The sequence below is a fragment of the Urocitellus parryii genome, chromosome Y (genome assembly GCF_045843805.1).
Source record: "Urocitellus parryii isolate mUroPar1 chromosome Y, mUroPar1.hap1, whole genome shotgun sequence".
NCBI classification, from domain to species: Eukaryota; Metazoa; Chordata; class Mammalia; order Rodentia; family Sciuridae; genus Urocitellus; species Urocitellus parryii.
This window is the reverse complement of record NC_135548.1, coordinates 33616755-33639034: the sequence shown is the minus strand read 5'-3', so window position 1 is coordinate 33639034 and position 22280 is coordinate 33616755. Positions and strand designations below refer to the sequence as shown.

The 22280-nt window shown below is 33.6% G+C and overlaps 1 protein-coding gene across 1 annotated transcript in view; it reads right to left on the bottom strand.

Moving 5' to 3' along the window:
• The window catches only part of LOC144251031 (adhesion G-protein coupled receptor V1-like), a 55029-nt gene that overhangs the window by 19426 nt on the left and 13323 nt on the right, over window positions 1-22280 (bottom strand). The window contains exons 4-17 of the mRNA XM_077794157.1: window positions 19480-19610; window positions 18790-18889; window positions 17990-18168; window positions 17241-17404; window positions 15150-15243; window positions 13078-13156; window positions 12823-12961; window positions 12095-12236; window positions 9018-9280; window positions 6343-6518; window positions 5524-5648; window positions 3807-3965; window positions 3558-3704; window positions 3121-3228 (exon numbers count right to left, since the gene is read on the bottom strand). Of these exons, the coding sequence (XP_077650283.1) occupies window positions 3682-3704; window positions 3807-3965; window positions 5524-5648; window positions 6343-6518; window positions 9018-9280; window positions 12095-12236; window positions 12823-12961; window positions 13078-13156; window positions 15150-15243; window positions 17241-17369 (1329 nt within the window). The 5' untranslated portion in view covers window positions 17370-17404; window positions 17990-18168; window positions 18790-18889; window positions 19480-19610 and the 3' untranslated portion in view covers window positions 3121-3228; window positions 3558-3681. The remainder of the gene's footprint in view (window positions 1-3120; window positions 3229-3557; window positions 3705-3806; window positions 3966-5523; window positions 5649-6342; window positions 6519-9017; window positions 9281-12094; window positions 12237-12822; window positions 12962-13077; window positions 13157-15149; window positions 15244-17240; window positions 17405-17989; window positions 18169-18789; window positions 18890-19479; window positions 19611-22280) is intronic.

The following is a 22280-nucleotide window of genomic DNA, read 5'->3' as shown; positions in this document are numbered from 1 at the left end:
CTTCTCAAAAGATGAAACACAAATGGCCAACAAATATACGAAAGAAATGTTCAACAGCAATCAGGAAAATATAAATCAAAATTACAATACAATGTAATCTCAACCCAGTCAGAATGGCACTGCTCAAGAATATGAATAATAATTGCTGGCGATGTTGGGGGGGGAAAGGTACACTTGAACATGGTTGGTGTGACTACTAAACCACTCTGAAGAGCAGTATGGAGATTCCTCAAAAACCTAGAGATGGAACCACCCTATGACCTAGCTATCCCACTCCTTGGTATTTTTCCAGAGAGACATAAGATTGACACACTGCAGGGATATAGCCACCTCAAAGTGTATAGCAGCAAAATTTCAATAGGTAACTTATGGAATCAACCCAGATGCCAATAAATAGATGACTGGAATAGAATGAAATATATATATATATATATATATATATATATATATATATATGTATATATATATATATATATATACACACACACACACACATATATACATATACATATATATATATTCTTAATATGTATCACAATTATGATACATACACACACACACAATGGAGTTTTACTCAGCCATAAAAAAGAATGAAATGATGGTACTTGCTGGTAAATGGATGAAAATGGAAAATATCATGTTAAGTGAAATTAGCCAAACTCAGAAACTCAAAGTTTATATGCAGAAGCTAGAGTAAAATAAGGAAAGGAGGAGGTAAGGAAAGGATAATACAAATTAATCAAATATTAAATAATAGACAAGTGAAAGGAAGTCTAGCAGAGTGGAGGAAAGGGATGGAGAGGGGAAGGAGGATGGAAGGGAAAAAGAGGAGGGAAAAATGGATATCATGAACTAAAATAGATTTCCATGCATGTATGAGTTTTTCAGGATGAATGCAACTACTATGTATAACTATAAAGCTCTAATTTAAAAAAGAAAAATTAATAATTATGCAGTCAACAGTTAGGACTTTTGAGACAAGCATTAAGCTAGGAGCCTGGGTACACTGACCTCCTCCTTTATCACTCTTATTAACGATGAGGAAAAGGCAAAAACTCACAGAGCAATAACTGAACAAATGATGACCATAAATTAAAACTGGTACTGAAGCCAAAAGTCAGGATGATATGATGAAAGAAATGTATGTATTAGGGGAATGAAGTTAGAAGGAATGACATGACAGTTTCTAAGATACAGATGGTTATGGTGCTCTGAATAAAAACTAGCCCAGAAAGCTGACAGTGCTAAGGGGTTGAACAGTCAAGACAGGAAAGGGGAGGTCATGAAGTATCCTTTCTTGGGTGACCATACAATTACCATTCATGTAGGGGTTCTTTAGAGATTGAAATATTAATAATAATTATACAAGGACATGGCATGATCCAGTGCTATCCTGGGCTAGAAGAAATATGGTTATCCTACATATATAGTATACTAACTAATGCTAAATTTATTATCATTGGGAATCACTAAATTTTTTAAATGAGTAACATGAATCAATATTTTTAAAAGATAACTCTCGCTACCAATAGAGAATGAATCTGAGGAGATCAGAGAACTTCAGAGACTTGCTTGGAGACTAGCAGTTCAGGTAAGAAAAGATAAGAACTACGCTTAGATGGAGATGAGCTGAGGTGGAAAGAAATGTCTACACTCAAAAATATTATGGAGACACAGATTCAAAAACACTTAATGATCAATTAGATGTGAAAGAAAAAAAAGGGGGGTAATTCAACAAAATATATCACAGAATTCTCCCTTGAGCACTTGCATTTCTGAGGTTACTACTTCCCGAGATAAAAGCAAATACTCAAGCACAGTTTCATAGAGAAAATTAATTACAGTTCAGCTTGATATACATTATAACACACTCCTAAAAATATTTAAGTGGATGCATCAATAGGCAGTTAGACATTCAAGTCTGGACTACAGAGGAAAGGTTGCAGATATGATTTGAAAGACATTAGCCTACAGCTGATATGTAAAGCTAGCCTAATGTTCCTATGAAGAGCTACAGAACTGATGAAATTTCCCATAGTAGGTGAAAAGAAAGAAGAAATATGAACTAAAACTGAATTATGGAATACTCTAAGACATATTGATTCAGAAAAGGGAGGAGGATCCAGCAATGGAGACTGAGCAGACAGAGTTCTTAAGAAGGAAAGCCTTGTGGTATCACAAAGCAAGAGTAGAGGAGGATGAGATTTGGGTATGACTAAGTCTCATGCTGGTGGGAAGTTGTATATGACAGTGATAAACATATCCACTAGATTTGGCAACCCAGTCGCCATGGGTGAGCATGAGAAGTAGACAAAGCTAGCTGACACTTCTCTCACAACGTCCTACCGAAAAGGAGAGAAAATAAATGAAAAAAAAGAAATCAGAAAGGGAAGAGATCAAGGGATTTCGTTGTAAACTGAACAATTCTCAACTACTTATGCCAACTGTAATAATTTCGTGGAGAAAGAAATGCCAGCTATGGAGGGAATAACTAAACCTTATGAAGGCTGAGGGGCAGCCATGTGAAAGGAAGGGCTTCTCCAGAAGGACACTCCTCCGCTGCAGCAGGAGGGAGGGGCAACACTGGCTTTTAAGTGGAATTTTGAATTTGGTGTTGGGAAAATAAGTAATCTCCCTCTAGTGACTTTCATTTCACTGAGGTCATTAGTTGAAAATGAGGCGATAAGAAGCATGTACAGAAGCACCAGAGACAAAAATTATCAATTAAGCATTAAGGAGATTATAAGATGTAGTGTGCTAGAAAAATGTGAAATTTCTGGGGTGATGCTGAGTGCCCAATTGGTAATGTTAATCATGAATTTTTAGTGATACCATCTATCTAGCTGTGTGATTTTCCTCCATAATGTTTTCCAACTCAATTAAATTCTTATTAAATGTTCATGTTTATGATTACATTTGCTTTGGCTCTTGAAGAACATATAATATTCATAACTGTTGTTTAAAAGTTAATTGGGACCAATAAATATTCATATTCTCCTTTACTACTTTACCACAAACTATGGTTTTCTTTTATACCAAATCTCTAGACCCTACCTCATAACTTTCAATTACAATATTTTTTTAAAAGTTGGGGAGATCTTCATTTTCAAAGATTCAAACCTGAGTTAATTCGGAATCCTCTCTTTGACTTGCAACAATTAAATAATCTTGACTGTCTGAAGTAAAATATCTTACTTGGGAACTCTCAGAAATAATGATTGTTTGCACCTGCAAGGAAGACAGAAAAGTGGGAATAAAAATTTAAAGAGTTTAACTCAGAAAGGCACTAAATATTATACTAATGAGTTAGTATTTGATGTTTAAGACTCGATGTTTAAAACTATTCTGATCACTAGGTATGCATATATCATAAGCATACATCATTTGAAGCCAACAAAAATAGCCCCCGTTTAAGATACATGCTACAATTTGTATCAACTTGCAAAAAGTTCTGTTACTCATTAACATAGAATATACATTGTCATCCATTTAGATCAGTCTTACAAATCTGAATTTCTTTTAGGTAAAGCAATATAAAATGAAGATTTTGTTTTTACCAGGAATAACTGGAATCCAGATGTGAAGGTATACACACTGTTAACAGAAGACTTCTCTTCATTTCTTTCTTTATGAGTAATTACAAAGTAGGGGGCAAGACCAATCTTAAAGGCCTCACAAGTTTTAGGATTTTGTATCATTAAATCCTAGAAAATGAGAATTACAAAAAACAGTTAACTCATAATGTATCTCACATTTACTTGTATATTTTATTTTGTGCACTGTGGAAAAAAATAAGCAATGTTTACCTTTACTGGAATAAAAATCCCTTGCCATCGGTAAATAGTAAATGATGATTTTCTTAACATTATACCATATACTGAATCTTCCAAAGTAAAGAAACACCAGCCAGAAACTGGCTTGTCCAAAAAAACTTTGAAATATGGAAAAGACAACATCCATTCCCCCTAAAAAACATAAATCATTATTTACCAGTGCATAATTCCTTCTCAAACTTATCTGCTCTAATTTGTTATTTAAACATTGAGACTAATGACTTCAATACAAATGAATTCCCCATGGTGTGTGTGTGTGTGTGTGTGTGTGTGTGTGTGTGTGAGAGAGAGAGAGAGAGAGAGAGAGAGAGAGAGAGACAGGGACAGAGAGAGAGAGAGACAGGGACAGAGAGAGAGAGAGAGAGAGAGAAAGAGGCTAGAAAACTTAAAAATAGTAACTTAAAATAACAATTATGGATAACAAAAGGAGTACTAATACTTCACTCTATAGCCATATGAACTTTCCCAAGGTCTATTTAAATATAAATACTTGCTAACTGTAATTTTAAAGGGAAATATGCTAAAACATGTTTTATTTCTTTCTTTTCTTTTTTCCAGCACTGGGGTTTGGACTCAGGACCCTGGGCATGCTAGGCAAGCACTCTGACATTGAGCAATAGCCCCAGCCCGTCTCCCACCCTTTAACACACTCTTCTAGTATCTGCAATCTACTGTTTTCTCCTGTATTTCTCACCAGGTCTCCAAATCCCCTTCGTGAGATCACTCTGCTATCCCTAGCCATTCAATCTGATGCTTTTCAATTTTCAGGCTGGGTCTTCTTCCCTTCTCTGTCTAGAGCTCCTCTTCTCAGATTGTTAAATCAATGTCCATGACTTTAAAAACAGTAACACATGTCAGATCCCTAAGTCTATCTTGCAGCAGAGACCTTCCTTTGAGTATAAATGCCTTCTCAAAAGGAACTCAAACTTAAAATGTGCTAAAACAGATTTTAATTCCCTCGCCAAAACAACACCTAGCCTTCTTTCACACATCTCTTAGTCAGTGGCAAGACACTCTATCCTACCACACAAGCTGAGGAACTAGGAGTCATCTGGGTCTCACCCTCACCCTTGCACCCAGTTCATCACCTGCTCTAAACTTCCATCATCTGTTGCCCTTTTGCTCATCTCCATGCATCCTCTCTTCTCTGCTATACCAACCAATTCTTTACACGGTCCTATGAATAACACTTAAAAATGCAAACATGATCATACCATACCATCTTCCCCATGCCTAAACCACTCAAAGGTTTTCCATTAACTCTGGGATAAAAGATTGACATCCATAAAATATTTCTCAAGTTCTTCAATGATCTCTGCATCTCCCCTATTTCTGTACTCCCTATTCACTGAGGTTCTTCAATTATGACATGTCCTTTTATGCCTGAGTTTCCTGCCTCTAAAGCTTCCCCCTCGTGTCTCCCAGGTTCCTCCAACCCAGTTCTTTGCATAATTGATTCCTCCACATTGATTTTTACTTATTATTTTGGTACACCTTAAATTCTAAGCTCCATGAGCTCAGTAACATTCCTAGGCACTCAATAAATATTCTTGGATATAGTAATAAAATTAAATATCTGTTTCCCATTTTTAATAAACCCATAAATTATAATTCATGGAAATAATGTAAATCTTATACATGCAACATTTCTGAGTTACAGCATTTTTTTCTCATAAAAAACTAAACATACTCATGCCAAGGGCTGTTTCAGATATTGTCTCCCACTGCACACTCACAGCTAAATCAATGCCATTAGTACACGACACATTTAAGTATACCATTCTGTTGGTTTCTTCAATATCTATAGAAGTGGCTCTGAAATTGTGGAAAACAGAAAAAGAATATAATTTCTACATATTTAAAATATATGTCACATTACCAGTATATGCTTAATATGCTTCTACATTTATACAACCCAAATGACATGCACAAATTTGATACATGAATATTTTCAAGACAAATGTGTGCTTGAAAATATTCATTTATGGAGTTTTTTAAGTACAAATGCAACACTTATAATCAGAAAATACTGAAGATCAGTAATTTAACATTACACATTTTAAAACTGTCTTTTTTGAATTTTTTCACTCATAAATCAAAAACATCTGACAGGAAAAAACAGGAAATTCTTAGTATAAGAATAAAACTAAATCTCTTAATATACTGTATATAAATATCTGTCAGTTTCCAAAGGAAATTTTATAATTATAATCATTTTAATATGTTTAAAGAGTCATGTATTTGGATTCAGTGACCAAGTATATTTTATATTTTTTCTTGCTTTTTATTTCTAAAATCACAAAATAATGCAGGCCTTTTCCTAGAAGTGTGAAGTATGAGAAAATAAGAATTCTGATGACACCATTAAGCAGGCCATGGTTAAGTCTGGAATTCATTTTAAAAGTCCACTTTACATAATCACACCTCAATTTTCTTTTGCATTTTCTTATGTCAAAAATTATTTCTTCCTTATTTTCAGAAGTGACATTTTCTTATAAATAAATTATACCTATTTTCAATAGCAGAAATACTGAACAGCCCCAAAGGGGCCTGATTTTGTAATACTGTTATCAAGGTTTGAACCTGAGCCCCTAGTCTAGCACCTCCCGTCGGATTAAACAAGGTGCAAACAAAATGCTCATCCATTTCTGGTTCTGTGTCTAATACAGCAGAAATGTGCAGGGCCTGAAAACAAAATAAAAAAGTAAAGTTACTAGAATAGAATATATTTGCAAAACACATACCGAGAAATTTACTAAACATTTTAGAAACCAAAATAATGTCTTTCAAAAAACAGCACCTCTTTTTTATTTAATAATGGTCCCCATAATGTGATAGCTACTTCTGGGATTTTCATGTTATTACTTTTGGGATTTTCAACACTGTGGTACACTACATGGAAGTGTCTAAAAAATAAATGACATTTTTAAATAACACAGAATAAAATATTAAAATATTAAATTCATGTCCTTTTTTGGGATACTTTTTTATCCTGCTCTGGCTATATAACTTCATTAATGTCTTTGTAGTCTAGGATTCACCATTAAAAAGCCATGGTAGAGGGGCTGGGGTTCTGGCTCAGGGGTAGCACTTCCCTAGCATGTGTGAGGCACTGGGTTGAATTCTCAGCACCACATATAAATAAATAAAGGTCCATTGACAATTAAAATATATATATTACAAAAAAGCCATAGTAGGAACAAATTAGAAAACAACCCAAATGTTCATCAACAGGAAAATGGATAAATAAATGGTGATCTGTTCCACAAAACTCTATTCAACAATAAAAAAGGATCAGCTACGGATGTCCACAACCACACAAAAGAAGCATGAAAGAAGCTAAACACAAAATAATAGATACTATAAGGCCCTATTTATACAAAGCTCAAGAATCAGCAAAAATGAGTCAATTAAAACATTACAAAGTGGTTTCCTCTTGAAAAGGCAAGATGCCAAAGAGAACCATCTGGGTAATAGTAATGTTAATATCTTTAATCTGAGTGGATGTATTATGTTTTGGATATGAAATGTTATCCAAAGTCTCATCTGCTCAGAGGTAGACTTTTTGGAAAGTGATAAATCATGATGGCTCTGATCTCATCAGTAGATTAATCCACTGATGGCTGAATGGATTACTTGTATTAAGTGGGTCACAAGGGATAGAGGTTTTCCTGGAAAGGTCTGGGTTCTCTCTGGCACTTTCCTCTTGCTTTCTGTTTTCCCCGGGTGCAATAAGCTAAGCAGCTTTCCTCAACTCCACCCTTCCACCAAGATGATTCTACCTTGGAGCCCGATGACACAGACTGAATCCTCTGAAACGCTAAGCCAAAATAAATCTTTCCCCACTAAGTTGTTCTTATCAGTATTTTGTTCATAGTGATGAAAAGCTGACTAATACAGGTCATTATATGTGTGTATACTATGTTTAAAATCATTAATCCATATGCTTGGAATTGGTGCATTTTACTATTTATATGTCAAAATAAAAACGTGGAGCAAAAACAGTTGTGTGAGCCAAAAATATTTAATCTAATTTTCTCTAATGTTTAATTTACCAAATGAACGAAAGTATTACTAAAATACACGCCGAGAAAAAGACACAAAATATTACAGTAAAAAAATTTTAAACATTTTAAATTACAAAAAAATTATTAAGAGAAAAATGTGAATAAAGCAATGACAAATTTTAATATACTTCAAATTTGAACTTTTGTATTTTTCACAATTTAAGTGTGTCTTTGAAGAAATCAAAGATTTTAAATTTGGAAGAACGTTTAAAAAATGAACAAAAAATATGTTGAACTTTACAAAAACTTAAAATTGAGAAAGTTATTTGATTGTTAGATGAATTAGTTTAGAGGAAAGGGCTGCAAATGTATTTCTTTTTTTTAAGAGAGAGTGAGAGGGGAGAGAGAGGGAGAGAGGGAGAGAGGGAGAGAGAGAGAGAGAGAGACAGAGAGAGAGAATTTTTAATATTTATTTTTTAGTTCTCGGCGGACACAACATCTTTGTTGGTATGTGGTGCTGAGGATCGAACCCGGGCCGCACACATGCCAGGCGAGCCCCAAATGTATTTCTTTAAAGCAGTATTTTAGCTAGCTTGAAAAATGTCTAAAGATAATTCGATGAACTAATTTAAACTTCAACTATATTTTTAAAAATAAAGTTTAGTAGGAACAGAAAATCAATATACAGGAATGGAAAATATATAGAAAAATAAGTTGGGAAACTAAACTTATGTAAGGATAGATCACATTCATAATTAATCTCAAATCCAGGATTTTTCTCTTTAAAACACTATTCCTATTCTCAAACAGTTTGAAGCAGCAGTTACATGCTGCTTAATTAAAATATAGCAAAAAGAAATGACTGACTGAGGCTGGGAGCTTTTTTGGCTTATGCTTTACATATAAAGTGAAGTATACCATTTAAATAAGTTTGGAATTTAAAATAAAAAAAATGTGTATTTTTATTATTTCCATATTTCTCTATTAATAGTAAATTCCTTCAGTTGCCCTCTATACATATTATATAGTACATTAGCACTTGTCACATAATAATCTAATCGTCTTTATTTCTCACCTAAGTTGGAAATATCTTTTTCTTCTTTTGAGGATGCAGGAAAAAATATTTTGTAAATATTAGAGTTATAAGCTTCATCCTCATTAAAGTTGCATACTGTACCTTGAGTCGAACACCTTCTTCTAATACAATATAGCCTTTGGAAGGAGTCAGGTCCTTGGATTCTGTTGAAGAATTCACTTCCGTGACAATGAACTGAACTGTCACAGTTCCAAACAGTCCTCGTGCAGGTTCCCGAACAAAGTACAAGACCGCAACGCTTTCCTGAACATAGAGAGCTGCTGGCTCTCTCAGGAAAAAGTGCTCACTGTTGTTAAATGATAGAACTCCAGGGCCATCATCATTAGCAAGGATGGTAATTACAGCTGTCAAATCAAAAATATTCAATGATAAGTGAAAATAAGAAGGGCTGTTATAAATGCTGAAATGAGTGTGGATATGTCATTGGAAAGAAGGTCAACTCTCGACCTCAAGTGATCATTTTAAGAGTACCTTTTCCTTTTTTTTAAAGAGAGGTAATTTTTAAAGCATTACATAAAATTTCATATTCCTTTATTATATTAAAATACTCTGCAATCTTAGAATGGAAGGTAGGTTTGTCAACCTGATGTGATGCTACCTCTCAGAAGTCAACAGCAGAGACCAAATTTAATGATGAAACAGTGAAAACATTCCCAGTAAAAACAGAAGTTAACCAATCCCTAAAACACAAATGCCAAATGTCATCTTTGATATAAGGAGAGCAACTAAGAACAGAATAGGGAGGAAGAGCATGAGAAGAAGATCACCACTAAACAGGGACGAGAGGGTGGAGGGAAAGAGAGAGAGAAGGGAAATTGCATGGTAAAGAAAGGAGACCCTCATTGTTATACAAAATTACATGTAAGAGGAAGTGAGGGGAAAGGGGAAAAAACAAGAGAGAGAAATGAATTACAGTAGATGGGGTAGAGAGAAAAGATGGGAGGGGAGGGGAGGGGGGATAGTAGAGGATAGGAAAGGGAGCAGAATACCACATACACTAGTATGGCAGTAGGTAAAAAAGTGGATGTGTAACCAATGTGAATCTGCAATATGTATACGGGGTAAAATTGGGAGTTCATAATCCACTTGAATCAAATGTATAAAATATGATATGTCAAGAGCTTTGTAATGTTTTGAACAACTAATAATAACAATAAAAAAAGAAAGAAACAAGATAATGATGACTGCCAGCACTGCTACTGCTCAACATGTCCTGGAGCTATCCGTCAGGCAAAGGTAATGGAAAAGAAGGTCCAGAACTTTCATCCTTAAATGAAATGCTTGTCTACTAACAAGATACAAGAAAAAAATTATCATATGATAAGAGTTTGAAATATAAATTTAGAAGAGATTCAAGATAGTGGAATAGAGGAAGGTTGCATTTCCAGTTGCTCCATGACTCCACACTCAAGCAGCAGGAGAACTGCTTCTCAGCAAGGTGGGTAAAAAAAGGGAACTGAAATTCAATTTTAGACAATCATGGTCTCTTAGAAACATAGAAATGAAGATGCATTGAACAAAGAACAAGAAAGAGTACATTGGAGCCAACTTGGTAGCAGCAGCAGCAGCAGCACTAATTGGCCACAGAGGGGAGGGGTAATATATATAGAGAGAGACACAACCTATTGGCATGGAAAAACCTATGGATGATAAAAAGTCATAATTTAGCTATCCAGAGGCTGCACAACAGGCTCTTGTTTGAAATGTGCTTGTTGTGAAATCTGTTTCTCTCAACCTGACATGGAAGTCATCTTGAGGAGGCCACCTTGCAGTTTGCTGCTGCAGAAGCCTGTAAGATCAAACAAGAACTGCCATAATGTCCCATCATGTGGCCCAACGTGTACCTAGTAGAACACAAATGCAAGAGTTATGGAGAATATTGTACCCATGGTGATTCAAGTAAGAAATACAGAGGGGAGTGCAACTCACTAACCCTTTGAGTCTGGTGGCTCACATAACCAGCTGAAGAGGTCATGAAACTGAACAAGTGGGTATGAATACACTTAGGGACTAAGTGTGGGAAGGCCATGTTTGTGGGCAACAGAGTGTGTAAGACTTATAGAGACGTGAAACACGTGGAGAGGACTGGCTTTCCTGTCCTACAAATAGAATTCTAGGGAGATTCCTGAGATCCTGGCAGCGATTGCCATCAGCCTGGCACTAGGAATGTGTGTTCTCCAGGGAAGATAATACTCAACAAAGTCCTTAAGCTCTGATTAGACCTAAGCCCTAGCCACCAGAACATCACTACTAGGACTGTGCAGAAGCTCCACACTCGGAGTGCATCAATGTTATCTGTCTGCACAAAACTGCAGTTGATAGTACTTCCCGTTCCTTCCTGTCTTATAATGGTAAGCAGGGAAGCTGAAAGCTATTTCAGACAACTTCAATGTTAGGCCAACCCAGTAGGCAGTTTAGTGAACAACACAAAAAGAGGAAGGAGTTAAACCCCAACCAAGGTTGTGTCTCTTACTCTCAATACATAGCCCAAGAAGAAACAGAATGACAGTTGAGGATAGGCACCGACATCCACCTTTATCAACACTTTGAAACACCTAAGTGGAGATGATTCTTTAAGTGTGCATGTGTGTATGTATTCTTGCTGGAGTGATTCGTTGGTAGACATACATACATACATACATTTGTTTTTTTTTTTTTTATCTCAGTTTTAGCATTTTTTAAACATGTTTATTTTTCCTTGAATTGACCCTTAAGGGTCTGTGTTTTTGTCTTGTTAATTTTGGTTTTGTTTTGTTTCTTTTTTTACTTGTTTCTCTTTCTCTCCTTTTTTTTCTTCTCACAGTCAAATTCTCTTATACATTCTTTTTCTTTCCCTTTATTTTGTTTTACCTATTTTTCTCCTCCTCCTTTATAGCCATCACTTGAGACATATTTTCTGTATTCTCTCTGTTCATGTTTTGAACATTCTAAATTGTGGAAATGACTCAATAGTATCTTTAGTACCAACTAACTCTTTTTTTGTTCTTTACATAAATATACCCATTCAAAAACACTGACATAGAATTCCAAGATGCCTAATTTAAAATGTTTTTTTTATTCTAAGTAGAAATCATGAAGTCTCTCTAATCTGTCTCTCCCCCAAATTAGGGAAACAAGCATGAGAAAGAGGTGGCTATGGAGAAGAAATTGTCAAATACCTATTGTCTGTTGCCCCAGTTCCAGTCCAGGAGAAGGATTTGTTAAAATGAGCTGAAATTTTTCATCTCCTTCTGGAATGTCATCATCAAGAATCATGATTTCTATATTTTTATGTCTTTCTCCATCAGAAAAATGAAGACTCTGGTTAAAAGTTAAAAGGAATAATATCATTTAAAAAAAACATTTTTTAATAAAATGTTTGGGATGAAACAATATAGTTTCGAACACAAAGAATTAGCTATCTTAATTTATTTAAATTGACAGTGTTTTATTTTAAAAGTAAAATTTGTGGAGGAAAAGAAGAAGCTGAACATCTGATTAAGGGGAAAAAGTTACTAAGAAACAAAGTAAAAAGTTTTTAAAACACAAAGTGTTTCAGTAAGTTAAACACAATGAAATAAAGGATAAAAATTTCAAGATAAGAAACACTTTGAGAAGGTCATCTAATGATATGAGTTCCTTAACACAAGATCTGTATTCTCCAATACCAATTGTTACAATAGAAAAATTAATCTGCACAGAATAATTGTTACAATAAGACTAAATTTATATTACTTACTAAAATACTAAAATTATTTTGCCACATGAATATCTGTTCTAATTTACTGTGAATTGGGTTATATAATAGTGTACCAATTTACGTAGGACATAAGTCACTATAATTCTCAGGGAACAGTAATTTTAAAATAATGCATAAAGGTCGTCTGGGATAGATGTCAAGACCTACCACTGGGGTGAAGATGTAATCCAGCCCCAGTTGTGCTTCCAAATTCTGGGCGTACACAAACAAGGACACATGGCCAAGAGCCTCTTCACTCCTGTGAGCTACCAATATTACACTTTCAAGGGTTTCATTTACTTCAAATCTGTAAGAACAGAAAGAGAAAGTAAAGAAAGTATTTTTTTCCTATTTTGAACTTCTATTTGGTAGATGGTAAAAGATCTGAAGCTTGGAGAAGGGCTCACAGAGCCTTGGGATCACCTGCTGTGCTGCCATTGAATCATCCCTCGGGCACCATTGTTAGCATCAATAATGATTTGTGCAGTCAAGCCTTCTGAATCTGAAAAATATGCAGACGTATTTAATACAAATTTATTACTATAAATTTTGTATAAAGTTTTATTATTAAACTTTAAATTTTTATTATGCTTGATCTAGAATTTAAAGATAGTCCCTATGAGATTATATAATTCCTAATATGAATATTGCTGATATTACTCAAACGATTTTAAGACTACAAAGGCACCAATGCTATTAACATCTGAAAAAGACCACTTTGCTAACAAGAGCCACTGACTTATAAAACTTAAATCAACCACGAACAGCATGAAATAATAAGCAACTAAGGTTATGGAGCTTCTCCTATTATTTTAATAAAATTTAAAACTTGGCACCTCTGTTCTGTAATAGAACTGTTTCAGATGGGAAGGAGAAGAGAGGAAGAAAAAAGAGGTAAAAAAAATGAGAAGAGAAGGGCAGACCAGGATTGGCACAGAGACAGAGACAGGTCTGGTAAAGAGACACAAGGACAGGGATACACAAATCAGAAAGCAAGAAAGATGAGGTTTCTATTAAGGAGAAAAAGAAGGAGAAGAAGAAGAAGACTTTGTAGAATGAAAAAAGAGACTAAGATTGAAGTGAATTTCTCTTATCATTTTTATATTGTACTCTGTCCATCAAGCTTAATATGTTACCAATACCTGCTATTCAGTCTTGAAATATTAATTAACCCTGTTACTTATGTTTGTTGGTTGTTTTTTTTTTAATATTTGCTCTTTTCCTTAGTCTAGGTTGCCTGTGACAGCTGCACAGGTAGAGAAAGGAGTAGGGGTTTATGCACTTCTCTCTAGATTGAAGAGAGCAATACTGAGAGAATATAAAACCAAGAGAGAATATAAAACTAGGATTTGTGCCCATCAGAGTATCCCAGCCCTGCCATTTCATAGCTGTGTGATTTTGGTCATATTAAAATGAGAAGATGTAAGTAACAGCAGTTTGTCACTGAAATCATATGAAATAGGAGCATCATAATGCATTGAACATCACTCCCCTACTCAACCCACCTCTAATATGAATATCACAGAAACAGGAACTATTTTATTAGTTTTCTTAGTATGAAAAATGTTTATCATATAATCAGACTCTATGGAACAGCCAAGTCATTGCACTTTTCTATTTTTTTGCAAAAGATCTGAAATTTGTCAAACAATAATATGTAGGAAACTAATTACTTCCTTTCAGTGTTCTCAAACTTGTCACAATGTGTCTCTGATGTGAATAAGGAATGCTGTTCCTCAAGCCACTGGGCTTGCCCAGGCTTCTTCTTCACCAGGTTAATGTCCCCTGGGTGCAATATTCTTTCTACCCTCATGATGGGGCCATGGAGCTGGGCACCCTCTGTGCTACTCACCCCCACCCCCTAGTGGGCCATCACACACACACACACACACACACACACACACACACACACACACAGGCTTCAGACAAAATCCTTTAATACTAAAACATTCAAACTGCAAACAGGAGTTTTTGCTCCAACATGGGAAGTCATCTTTTTAAAGGAATCTACATAAATCTATACCAAAGTTCAAACTTTACCTTTTAGTCTGTAATGAATTAACTGAGTCTTTTCTAAAGCATGAAAAGAAAAAGATCAAAGGTCAAAAAAGAATCAGAGAACACAACAAACAAACAAAAGATCTCTTACCAAAAAGAAAATAAAATCACCTGAAAGTTGGAGAACAAATGAAAATAGCTAATTAAAATGTTTGAAGAACATGAAAATAAAATGCCTTCCCAAATAGAACTAATTCTATTTTGAGGATTACAAATTTGCTTATAAAATAGTTGTAAAATGTAAAGACCACCACATAGTAATTCTAAATGTGTTTATACTATCCAATGCCCAAAACCACAATAATGCTGCTCTCTAAAATAAATGTAAAAAGCTCACATAGTTGAAATGAACAAACACACTTCTGATTAAAAATGAAGTTACTTTACTTCACTGGAAGGAAGTAAAATGAAACAAGCAAACAAAAGAGCCATCATACCTAGTCTTGGAGGAAAAGAGGTTACAGGGGCCATGATAAGTTCCACATAGGTTAAATTCACCAGGAAATATTCTTCTAGTTCAGGTGTATCATCCTACAAAAATTATATCCATTAAATTCCTTTAATTATGCTTTCAAAAGAATTACAAATCAAAAGCTATTTTTAAGTTGTCTTACAAATATATGCATCAAAGATACAGAAAGTATCAAAATGAAATTGCAGCAGAAAATATCTAAATTGGAAAAAAAATAGAAGTATTAAACTTATACCTAGCTATATAGATTGAACAGTATGAAACCACTTAATAATATATTTTCAGCCTAGACCTACATAATACACAAACCAATTATATAAATATATAAACCTGGTTATTTCAAATATAACATGAACAAAACATTTTAAATTCCATAATATACAATATTTAGAATGAGGGATAGAATGATATCATTATAATACACACACACACACACACACACACACACACACACACATTACATATATGCTTTGCAATGAAAGAGATCTTCAAAATTCTATAATTTTAGGTAAGTTGCTTAAATATTAAGGCTCCAATTCAATCATATTTATAATGGAAGAAATAATAGCTACTTTGGGGTGAGATTGTAATAATAATTTAAAATAATGTTTGTGGAGTACATGATCTACAGACAATACTTTTTAAGTGATAGTTATTATTAGTAATCATTAGACCACATAATACCAATGAAAAACAAGGCTGGTGCCTAAGCAAAATCCATGTCAGGAGGAACCAGCCAACCACTAATAGTTACACACTGTGTAACTATTGCTTTTGTTTAACAAACCTGCAGTGTTTTAATCTAGTGCTACTCAAAAGAGCAGAAAATGTTGTAAAGAGCTAGAGAGAAAGAAAAGTGAAACTGAAAACCCAGGTTTAAAAATTTAGACTATAGGGGGAAGAAAAGAATGGCTATATATTTTCTGTTTTTAAAACTAACATAACTAAGGAATAATCCACTTACTTAAATTCAGTTACATTAACAGATGAGACATTTGAAAGATGACTTGCCTGTGATTTTTGTCAAATCCTGTGTTACCTGTTACATACTGATATAATATTACCTTTTATTTTATAGATTTGGAATTCTCATAATACTACCTTAGCTCATAGTGCCACAGAAATCAAAAAAGCTACTCACTTCAGATGGCTTATCCTACTTTTAAATTAATAAAAATAAAAGACCCTGAGAGAATAGAAGCTCTTAAAACTGGAACCCCCAAAATACATAGTAAATTGAAAAATATTTTTTCAAATGAAATATTCATACTCCACTACATACCATCCCCTAATCTCACTATAATACTATTTTTATAAACCTCTTGGAAATGTATTTTAGTAGCTGAAACACCAAGCCCTAAATCAACATGGGAGTTCACAATATGAAAAATTATTTAAAGTACAATTTCGGCCACCAATGATTACTTTAAGCTTGACCATAATCACATTTTATGGTATCAGTCTCTAGTGAGGTTCCTGCTGTCTCTAACTTAATAGGTTCTACTCACAAAGACTGTGACCTACATGGATATGCTGGTCCAATAAATTGTTTGGAGTAATCAAAATGCTCCTTTGGAACCTCTTAGGCCAGTTTCTTCCTATAGGGAACTTCCCTGAGGAAATTCTCTTTTTCACAAGATGTTTCTATAAGCAAAAGCACAAAAGCAGGATAGCCCATCTAAACAGGAGGAGAAACTTCTGTGTGATTTGAAAAAAAAAATTCATGAAAAATAATAAGCTGAACCAGAAGAGGGAATGAAACAGAAATGAATTCAAGAGTTTCTGGAGATTATAGTTGTAAACTATACCAACTTTATATTAAAGGCAGAGTAATGTTTTAATATAGAGAGAATTAAAAATTATCACATTATCTTAGCTTTCATGAAATTCATTACTTAAAAAGGGATTGCATGTTTTGCTTGCTGACTTGTACTTCTACTGTTTGGTAGAAATCTCTTCCTGGAATATTAATATGTTTTAGGATATCCTCTCAGGTTCTACTTTGGGGTTACTTCAGGTTTATTATAATAACAGGAAAATAACAAGAGAGTTTTACCTCAAGTATAGTGATGTTGATGGCTGCTGCTGCTTCCCCTTCTTCTAAAATCAGAAAGCCAATTACTGGGACAAAATCAACTTCTGCTTCTGCAAGATTTCCCTCAGTTTGATTCTTCAGACTCAACATTCCAGGAACGGTGCTATAGGTAACATTGATAGCTCCTAATTGAATTGGTTCAAAAAGGTTTTGTAGTTATTTAAACTTCTAAATAAGTCTCACTCTGTCCTTGGCTTTTCCTTTAGCAACTGCAGTAACTTCTAATGTTGACCTCAATTCCTTGGCCTTTCCTATTTCCACAGTCTTTACCATGTGAGGATCAGCGATGGCCCTTTCTGGGTAAGGCATACAAACCCCACCTGGGGACTCTGAGTTTGTGTAATAAAATTGATGATGTGCTAGTCATGAGCCTAGACCTAAGGTTTTCACTTGCTTTCTTGTGCTTCTACTTGTCCAGGAGAAGAATAAAAAACATGGAGAACAGCCAGCCCAGCCAAGCCCAGTGTTATCAGTGAACCCACATGCCACCTCCTACCACATGCTACTGAGATTTGTAACACATCATTTCTGTGCAAATAGATAATTCCCTTGGAATCTTTTTAAAATTAAAGAAGTTATTAAGTACTAAACCAAACTAATAAATATTATTTTTCTTTCGCTGATTTAGTTTAGTAATGGCTTTATCCACACAAGTAGAATACTTAGAAAGCCCTTGCCAGAATCCCCATTCATTCTAGAGCAATACAAACCCAGAGATCCGAATTCTCTGTTGATGAAAAGCTGAATTGTTATGTTAGCCTCCTGCAGTAAGACAAATCTTGATGAAAGAGCAAAATTTAAAACTCCATGTGGTTCATCACTGGCTTCCCAATCAAGACAGCTGAGTATCCTTGAGTATCAAGCAGAGCAATTCCTGCTGGTGGAACTCCTAAAAATATCAGGGACCCCATTAGGAAACCTAACAGCAATTTGGCATTAACATCTAAATATGTAAAACATATCCCCACTCTAAAGCATTTTAAAGTCACCAGAAAGGGTTCTCCTTTGTCACATCTCTACAGAAATCTCCAGGTGACAAAGATCCTGCATTCCATCCACCCTTCCAGAGAGTAAATCATGAAGTTTTCACTTGGCATATGTTATTGTCATTATTGATTGTATTTGTTATCTGAATTTCAGAAATGGAGTAAAATCTAAGGAAAGTACCTAGATGTCTACTCAAAAATGACTAAATTTGAATTGTTATATACTATATACTTGGTCTAAAATCCAAATGAGTTTGTTGACATAAAATTAATTTCAAAATTGTCTACCCTTGAAATGTATTTCATTCCATAAATAACTATTTAGCAAAACATTTTAGAGTTTTTTTCACTTGTCCACAAAGTATTCCCAATCCTGTGCTAGTGTTTTTTGGATCTAACATTTCTATGGAACAGACAATATTTAAAGTAACATTTTTAAAATTGATATTTAATTGTTAGAAATACAGAAAGCAATACCGTTTCTTTTTTGAAAAGAAAAAGTTCAAATCTGAATTCTGAACTACCTTGTGTACTGACATGGTACAGAATGACTCGATACACTTCTTTTTCCTCAGGAATGTTATCATCCAACAAATGCACCAATATTGTTTGATTCATTGTCCCCTATGTCAAAAAGAAAGAAATCCATCTTTGTTTTGTTACTGAACATAAACGATCTCCTCATTATATTAATCTTATAAATCATGCATTTAAACATATTTTCATTTAAAAAAACATGTCTGTGAATTAATGAAATTAATTAAATAATAAATATTGACATGAGAAACAAGGCTTAAAGCAGAAAGGAGCTAAGTGTGGAAGATTCTGAAGGCTGAGTTAATTAATGTAAATATAATCTCATGAGCACTATTAAAACCTTCACACAAAGCAGTAAGTTGGGGAGATTTTTACAACAGTGGTGAATAGGAAAAAAAATGAAGAAAGGGAAAGAAGATACCAATGTTGTAGAGATGTCAGTTACACAAAGTCCACTGTAGTGCACAGGCAGAGGTAATAACTATTTGACTTAATACTCAGAAAGTGAAAATGAAAAGAAAAAGAATGCATACATCATCAAAGAAGAATTTATACCAATAGGTGTGAAAAGAGAGACTGATGATAACTACAATAAAGTGATGTTGATTTCTATCCCATTTTCCTCAACACTGTTTTTTCCTAGAAATTTATGGTGAAACTTTTCTTTGTGGTATTACCTCAGGAAAGAAGAGTTGTCCAGTAAAGTTAGCAATATTGAATTCTATATTTTGTCCAATAATTTTCCAGTTAACAGTAACATTTCCTCTACCAGGAGGTTTTCTTATCACATGGAATTGCAACATTTCTCCTGCAAGTGAAATGTCCTCATTGATAAGTACTTAATGGAAAATGAGCATTTACATTTGAACTCAACAAAACCCAAATCTCAAGCATGCAGCTACTGCAGCAACTTTTCAAAAAACATTACAAAGCTGATCTGTTTTATATTCTCTAGAAGCCTTATTCATGCTTATTGCTCATTAACACTGAAATTCCACTTCTAAATACTTTCATTCAGGAAATTCAGTATATAAAATTTATAAGAGCACATGCTAAAATGGGAAACACAAACTAGTATACACTCCAAAACATGCACCAGAACATGAATGTTCTGCAAGTCAAAGAAAATAATAAAGTCCTCATGATCAAAACTATAACATGAGCAAATTCTTTCTTTGCTTTTCAAAAGGAAACAAATTCCTTACACCGATATGCAATGTGATTTTACACAATGCATGCATAAAAATGCTTGCAAATACCTGAAAATCACATTTCTTTAGATTGTAACTTACATATACCATCAATGATTTTGTTTTATAGAAAGAAATACAAAGGAAAGGTGTCAAATCTATATATCAATGTCTGTAACTTCATCAAAGTCACAGTCATTTGGCCCAGATAACAAGTATTTTAGATACTTCACATTCCTGGTTTTTATCTCTATGTATCATTTTATCAAATGGGAGAAAATCATAAGAATTTCTTTTTCATATTGCTAGAAGTGGAAAGAAAATTGCTAAGAAAAATAAGCTGATGACTATGTGACTTGCTGAAAAAATACTCAATTCACTCGTTTTATATGATGATGAATACATGTGAATGTATTCTAATGAAAAATAAAGAATACTGTTATAGAAAGATAAACAGAACAATGCTTAAAAGGTTTAAAAGAACACATCCTTATTCAAATTTTATAACACAGACATATAATTGAAATCCACAAGTATGCACTTAAAAAGTCACTTTTACTCAGTTATCCAAATAGCTTTAGGAAGAACTCCAACATTTTTAAAACAAGGGAGTAAAGACAAAACAATAAAATGTAATATTTTATCAAACTACTACTGTTTATATTTCTAAAGATAATAAAATTAATACATATTTCTAATAGAAATTTCTTAAATAAAATAAAAATCATTGATTTATTAATTTAGAAACTATTATATTAATTGCTAAAAACAAAATAATTTTTCATACTAAATTTTAACACATAAATTTAATGTAATGAATCATTTTTGGAGAGTAGAGAATACATATAAAAAAGAGAAAAGCATTAAAAAAATGTTTCATTTTTGTTTCATTTTAAGTATTTCAATACAAACATTAGTACTCTAAGTATTGGCTTTTCCTTTTCTTTTTTTTTCTTAGCACATAAATATTGCAAGTGAAGAATCAAATTCTCTAAAATATTAGGTATAACAGAAAAAAATGTACAATCAGCCATAATTGCCAGCATACTATTTAATTTTTTTATTTGTATAACTCATTTGAATAAAATATAGACAGACAGTACTATCAAACTCTGGAGTTTCTCTATTGTACAAATTTCTTATAGAGCAACTTAGTGTTGAAAAATAAGTTTGTTACTGAAAACTATAGGAAAATCCTTGAAGTTAAGATGTTTCACCTGCAATGTTGTCTGCTTACACAAATAAAAAGGTCCTAAAGTCATAGTTTTCAAATATTTATGAATCAAAAGTCTGATAATAGTTCAAAAATAAAATTATGATAGTTTGATTAAATGCAAAAAAGGCAAAAAAATCCCCACGAATAGCAAGAAAATAAAATGTGGGTCAATAAAGATCCATGTTGAAGGGGGACTTAAAATAATAAAAAAAAATATGGCTGAAATTTGTATATGAAGATTTGGGAATCAATATTCCATTCTGAGGTTAAAATAAAAGTGAAATGTTGAAGAGAAGAAAAAAAAGTATTCCCACAAACTTACTATGTGGAAGAATATGCAGTATAACACTACTTTAAAAATTTCACTTCTGAAAATTTAACAAGTTGCCATAAAAATAACTTTCAAGAAAACATTGCAAGAAACAAAATTCGAAGTATGGGTACAATGGGGCACACACACATACACACACATCCAGATAAGTTAAAAGTAAACAAAGTATTTCTTAAACACATAATCTTATAAACCTATTGCAAATTTATCATGCCAAAAGTAAGAATAGTGTGAAAATTTTTCTAAACCATAAAATGTTGAAATTGATTCTTCTTCCTAACACAGACACCTAGAAGCTAGGCCTATTTAAAATGTATCTGAGAAAAAAGCAGTGGATATACCACAGGGTCACCTTCTACCAAAACACAGAGTTGACCAACAAAGTTAAGGGAAAACAGAAAGACTCAGAAACAAGTGCTTAGTCTTCAAAATCTAAGATGAAAGACAGTAGGAAAATTCTTGAGAGTGTATGTTCAAGTTATCCCATAAGAAACATTTTCCTAGGTGCTATACTGCCTTCTGGTTTTTCCCAAGAATGAAAGTTGGAGGAACACCCTCAACTATCAAAGTCTGACCACATTACTTGAAAATCATCTTGATATAAAATTCACGAAGTCCACCCAAAGTGGACAACACATTTCAAGCTTCAGGCAAAAGATCTATCAAATAGTGTCTAGACCTAGCCTAATACAGATAAAGAAAATAAAACAAAAATGTTTCATCCACTCATTCCTCAAACCA